Genomic DNA, 6615 nt, shown 5'->3' on the forward strand with positions numbered 1-6615 from the left:
ATTGTAAATAACGATAGTTAACCGAGTTTTACATGTGGTTTTTGCGTGCAGACGTCGTTTGTCTCTCCTGATTTGGCATTAGAATTAGTCAGCTCAGTACGTGTGGATTTTGGGTACATTGGTCATTGTCGCTTATCGACAACAACCTGTTAGCGTCTTGCTGGTCATTGTGTGTAATTCCCAGATAAGAAAGGGCTTACAAACACTCGCAATTAATGGAGCATAAGGAAGAAGCGTGCCCAGTCACTGTAAGCCACATGCAAATACATTTCAACAAAAATTGACTTCATTTCTGACTCATTCGAAAGCAAATTAACAAAAAAATTAATGGAAGAAAACAACATTTTCATTATGTGCAGTGTCATGGTCCATTGCGTGCCTATATTTATTTTTAATTTAATTTCATAATAAAAGCAATCTGTGAAATATGTATGCATATAGTAGCACATAAATATATATTTTTTATTATTAAAATAGCGCAAGGGAGTCTCTTATCTCGCAATGTCTAACATCTGTCTCTTTCTCTCTTGCAGTTGCTGGGCTGAGAATTTCATCAGCTGTTTGCTTGCCCACAGCGACAGCGACATCGACAAGCAACACAAGCAACAACAGCAGGAGCAACAGTGGAAATTGTTTACTTGCGACTAATAAAAATGCAATTTTTATGGCATAGAAAATAGAGCGTGGCCATTGCATTGGATGTTGTACAGAACCCAAATGAAAATGAGGTTTGGAAAATATGCCAGCAGCGGCAGCAACAGTGGCAGCCAGTGGCTGCAAGAGATTGTGATGTAATGAGAGCGCAGCAGCAAAAGTGAAGCCGCAATGCAATTGCAATTGCAAAAAGATTATACAATTTGTGAGCTTGCTACGAACTAGGACAACAGCAACACGGCCTCAGACATAGTCTTAAACTGATAAATACCGGCTGGCAACAACGAGCAAACTAGCAACATAGTAGCGTGCAACAGCAACAACAGTAAGAGCAGCAGCAATAGCAGCAGCATAAATTCAAAGTCGCTACGGTATTAATTGAGCGGAGCGTGGGAACTACAAATCACAGCAACAGCAACAGAAGCAGCAACAACAGCAGCAGCAACACCAATAGCAGCAGCCAGCAAATCACAACAAAAAAAAATTGCCGCTCTGCTCGCTCTTTGCTCTCACAGTGCTCGCCAAGAGTTAAGCGACAACAACAGTTTGCCGACGCTGAGAGCTCTCATTCGGACGCCACGATTTTTTGTTGTTTCTCCTCATATAATTTGAGGCGCTTCGGCAAGCGCACACGACAGTTGTGCTTGAAACGCTTCGTAGTGAAGATCGTGCTCGATCGACGCGCGGAAAACAATAAAATAAAACAAATCCCACAAAAAGAAGAAATACACAAATTTGTTAAACACCAAATTGGCGTGTACAATTTTGTACAACAGTGAACAAAAACAAACAAAACGAAAAAGAAATTTTTTTTTAGAAATTTTTGTTCAAATATCGACGACGAGATTCGCGTGGAAATTAGCAAGCGTTTACAAGAAACAAGCCAAAAACAAGAAAAAAAGCAAATTCAATAAATTGGAAAACTTATCGAGAAGCAAAAAAAAAACCAAGAAATAAAAAAAAGAAGAAACACAACGTGTGCAACGTGTAAACCAAGTGAAATTTTTCGTGAGTGCCCAAAAAAACAACAACAACAAAGCAAAACATAAACCAAAAGAAAAAAAAGCAAAAGCTACAAGCTAAAGCAAAAGCAACAGAGCAAATACTTCAGTTGATCGTATCAAAGTGGCTCTCAAACTGTAAAGTGATGTGCGTGCCAAAAGCACAACAAATACAACACAAACAACAACCGCAACAACAACAAAGACAATTTGTTAAGGATAAGGAAGTAACCATTAGGCAAACGTTAAGCGCATAAAGAAATGGCCATAGATTTTTTAATATTGGCCCTGCTGCTCATCTCGTTCATCATCAACCTGCTGGCGTTGTGCGCATTCTGGATAACTCCCGGACTGCGCACCACAGCGAATCGCTTCACCATCAACCTGCTGATCATCAATCTGATCGGCTGCTGCATCTTGGCACCCACCCTGGTGCTGAGTGGCGTCAAGAGTCTGTCGGCCCAGACAACGGGAGCTACAGCGAACGGCGATAGCATCGAGTACTACTCAAAGCCCGGCAATCATCAGTTGACCATACGTCATCATGGCCAACTTGTCGAGCAGGAGGGCATTGTGGAGAGTCACAACAACACCAATACCATTGAGATCTTCAAGTGCAATCAATCCCATTGCCGTGAACTGACCATCAATGAGCGTGGCGATGGCATTCTCGTCACCGAAATCGAAACCAAGGAGGATAATCTGAGTGCAGCGGTGCACAACAACATTACGCCGCCGATGTTGCCAGCGGTGCAGCTGCGTTGCTGGTCCATTGACATGGCCGCCGCACTGGGTGCTCTGGCCGTCCTCCTGGTGGTGGGTGACACCTGGTGTGCTGTCACCGATCCGTTGCGTTATCACAGTCGCATCTCGGGTGTGAAGACCTGGATATTCATCACACTCACCTGGACGGTGGGCATACTCTTTGGAGCCTTGTCCGCATTTCGTGTGATCGACTTTGAGGCTGATACGCTGCTCAGTCGGCAGCGACGATTGGCGGCCACGTACTTTAACATCAGCAGTACCAACAGCATCTTTGATGTGGTCTTTGCCAGCGTCTATTTCATTGTCATCATCCTGCTGCCGTTTGGCTTCGTTTGTGGCATGTATTGGCGCATCTTCAGCGAGGCACGCGGCAATGGTTTGCGCATGCGACAGAATGGATCATCGCCGCTGCTGCAGAGTGCACTGAATCTCACCAATCATGCACAGGCCACACAGGCGACGCCCTTCTCGAACAGCTTGTGCGTGCATCGTCATTCCATCTCCTCGGCGAGCTCACATGGCGGAGGCGTCATCAGCGGTGGACTGCAGATGCAAATCGATCAGCGACCACGCAGCTCACCGAGTTGCCTGCGTCGGGATTCAGCTGCCAAGGTGTTGCTGCCCACCATCTCGGACGATGGCTCCGATGGCGATGTGGAGAGCAACAGCGGAGCTGGAACACATCAGCTGATGAGTGTGCCGGAGCAAACGCTGGCAGATCGCAATCAGAACATTCTGCTAACACTGCAAACGGCCAGCGGTGAGATCAAGCGCAACTATTCGGCCAGACAGTTGCCTCTGCTGGGTACTTCATCGCAGGATCTGCGCGAGTTGCATCGCCTGCAGGGAATACGTCAGGTGCACAGTTCACCGAATCTGCACAAGTACACGGAGCTGCTGCAGGATACGTTGATGGGTGATGAGTGCAGTTCGCCGCATTTGTTGCACGCCCAGCGACAGCAGCAACACTCACGGCAACAGTTGCAGCAACAGCAGCCGGCACAGCAGCAGCAACAGCCACTGCAGCAGCAACAACAGCTGCACACACACTTCAATTCGGGACGTCAACAGAGCAATGGACACGCCCTGCAAATACCCGCCATACACGCCTCGCCCAAGGCGCTGAGCTACATGAGTTCGCTGCGTCATCGGCTAAGCAACGCCAGCTCGCTGTTCAAGTATCGCGAGGAATCACGCGCCGCACGCATTAGCATCCTGGTGGTCGTGATGTTTGTGGTCTCCTATCTGCCCTATGGACTGTTGGTGCTGCTTCAGTCGCGTCTCTCGGCCGCCAACTTTGGCGGCTCCACACAGTTGGCCATCTTCATGATACTGCTGGCCAATCTGAGTTCACCCTTCATCTTTGCCTACCGCAACAAGCGTGTGCGACGTGGCGTTAAGCGTCTGTTTGGTCTGGATGCCGCGAGCACGTTGCAGCGTCATCACAGCAGCAGCATGAAGGCTAATGGCAACAGCGGTGCGGCGACTTCGACAAGTGCGGCGCAGTTGCAACGCAACAGCAGCAAATTGTCGCAGTACAGCAGCAACAGTTGCCGCTATCTGACGCCGCAGAGTTCGGTGATCAGTCAATGCCAAACGACGCCGGTGCACACGACGTTGACGCTGCGTCCCAACAGCAGCTGTAGCACCATCATCAATTTCGGTGGTGCCACCAAGGGATCAGCGGATTCGGATGATGTGCCCTCGCTGGAGGCAACACCGCCGCCACAACAGCGTGCCACACGGCCCAAGTTGCAACGTGGCATCACCATTGTGGAGCATATTCATATAGCCGGGTCGCCGCCAAAGTTTCAGGCGCGTCGCGGACTGTTTGATATGTTCTTTCGCGGCTCGAAGAAGCTGCAGTCCAGCTGCACACAGTCAGCGCCAACGGAGGTCTAAAGCCGAAATCTAGTGTTAAGTAATAACTACTAAATGTTGATTGCTTGCTGAAGAATTCGCAGAACAGTATTCGTAATGTCTTAAGTTTAGAGAACTAAGCCAAAAACAAAAACAAAAATAACACAAACACTTATAAACATGCTGTGCTAGAAGCTTCTCATGCCAAAAAATGGAAAAAAGAATATGTAATATTAAAGAAAAATAACAAAAAACACACACATTTTATTGAAACTCTCACTTACATATGTAATATGCCTGTGCTTGTCAAACTGTGAGTGCTGCAAAATGCACAGGCAACAGCAACATGTACCTTGTCAAACAAAACAAATAATCCAAAAAAAAGTAAACTCTGTACAAGTCGCTTGAAAAGAAACAAATAATAACAAAATGTTGAAAACATATTTTAAAAAGTAAATAACATTAAATTGATATCAAACTGTAAACGGGAACCAAGCAGCCAATTTCAAGTACCTAAAACTGTCTAAACATATGAATAATAACCGTCAATTGCTTGAGACTCTTAAAAAACACACTCTCACATACATAAAAAACAAGCACGACATCTTTTAATTTATTATTACTTAAGTCGATTATACATACAATATTTATTAAATAAACACGACAAGCTTTAACTAAAAACGAAAAAAAAAACAATACAACACAAACAAAAACATTCTGGCTAAAAGAAAAAACCCAACGCTAAGCATTCAATTCATAAGTTTTAGATTAAGTCAATGTGCAAAGCATATATAAATGTGTATTATATTTTACTATAGATTGTAACTTCTAGAACTGGCACTTAGTGTCGCTAAAAACAAGGAGGAGAAAACCGAATCGAACCAAACCGAACCGAACTAATTCTTGGCATTGCAAGCGGCAGTTTTCATATTGAAAACTTGTATCGCCGGTCTATGCAATGTTGATTTTTATCAGTTTGTCAGTTGGTCAATGAGCGCAACTTTATAATTTCAACAATTAAAGTCAATTTCGCTGTCCAAAACTTCAGTCATTGCATGTGCAGCTAAATACCTCATTAGTTTTAATTTAAACAACAAATATAATATACAATAAACAATGTCTTAATGGGTTTGCAGTATGTGCCACAACTTGTCGGTGGCAAGTGCTGCACCATTAGCATTATGCCAACTCAGACCGAAAGCTTTATAATACCTAAGTTCAATTCTATTCTATTTTGTCTTTCTTTCTTAATTTGCCGCCATTCGACTTGCTTATAACTAGAAATCGCCTTTTGTAATATTATGATAAATATGAAACACAAAACACAAAAACAAAAACAAACCTCGAATTTATATTTCTAAAGATTTACATGAGAAATTTATATGTATGTATTATGAATATACTATATTTAATATCTTTGTGTGTAGAAAACTAAAAGAAAAAATTATGAAAAACAGTTCCCAGAAATTGCATAAGAAAAAAAAGAAAAGAAAAGAAATTCATGTGATGTTAAGCCGACAGAGAAAGAGAGAAAGCATTAAAAACTAACTAAATCATGTATTAATAGTTTATATATTACATACACCAAAAACACAAACACACACACACACACATACATTCATATATGTCCAAATATATGTATAAATAGTACTATTTCCTAATTAATGCAACTGTCAAACGCTATATACGATTAATGTAAACCAAAAAAACAAAAACACAAATTCGATGTGACAAATTAGCTTATAAAGTGAAAGAGAAACAGCAACAAATGCAGCAAGCCGAAACGAAATGCAAAAAAAGAAACCAAACAACAACAAAAGCAAATGAAAGAAAAATACAAGAAAAATACACTAATTAACTACAGTACAATTACAATTGGTAGCTAACCACAGACATCAATTTAATCGAGTATTTTCTAGTTATGCTGCTAAATATGATTAAAAACAAATACACAAATACAAAAAAAAAAAAAAAGAAAAAGCTATTCCAACAGAACAACTATTTAAATAAAAGAATATGTGTCTTAAAAACCATTAATTATTATGACTTTTTTTTATTGCCTGAACTTTAATTCATTTTTTTTTGTTGCAGCCAAACTTGTTTGCTCAACGATTGCCCACGCGATCTTCATACACACATATCGAAGCCTGAGATAAATAAGTGGTAGGGGTGCGATTCAACAGTTTTGAAATATTATAATTGCAAAATACAAAAGGAAAAAAAACTAGAGCAGTTGAAATATTCACAAGCTAAGAAATTTAATGAAACAGTTACTCATTTAATGAAGAAACATAAATTGGGTTAATTGTGAGAAAATAAAAGAACTATAAAAAGT

The 6615-nt window shown here is 41.8% G+C and overlaps 2 protein-coding genes across 2 annotated transcripts in view; both read left to right on the forward strand.

Annotated features, from left to right (window-relative positions):
* The window catches only part of LOC117573809 (uncharacterized), a 23626-nt gene extending 21996 nt beyond the window's left edge, over window positions 1-1630 (forward strand). The window contains exon 3 of the mRNA XM_034257220.2: window positions 534-1630. Coding sequence (XP_034113111.2) covers window positions 534-648 — 115 coding nt within the window. The 3' untranslated portion in view covers window positions 649-1630. The remainder of the gene's footprint in view (window positions 1-533) is intronic.
* LOC127564990 (uncharacterized) lies at window positions 1287-6317 on the forward strand. The gene has a single exon (XM_052006538.1). It carries the CDS (start codon window positions 1917-1919, stop codon window positions 4320-4322), a length of 2406 nt encoding a protein of 801 aa, XP_051862498.1. The 5' UTR covers window positions 1287-1916; the 3' UTR covers window positions 4323-6317.
* The last annotated feature ends 298 nt before the right edge of the window (window positions 6318-6615 follow it).

Source organism: Drosophila albomicans, chromosome 2R (genome assembly GCF_009650485.2).
Source record: "Drosophila albomicans strain 15112-1751.03 chromosome 2R, ASM965048v2, whole genome shotgun sequence".
Classification (NCBI taxonomy): Eukaryota; Metazoa; Arthropoda; class Insecta; order Diptera; family Drosophilidae; genus Drosophila; species Drosophila albomicans.

What these genes read in the sequence shown, in the direction of transcription:
- LOC127564990 (XM_052006538.1), top strand. Translation starts at nt 1,917, where the DNA reads ATGGCCATAGATTTTTTAATATTGGCCCTGCTGCTCATCTCGTTCATC.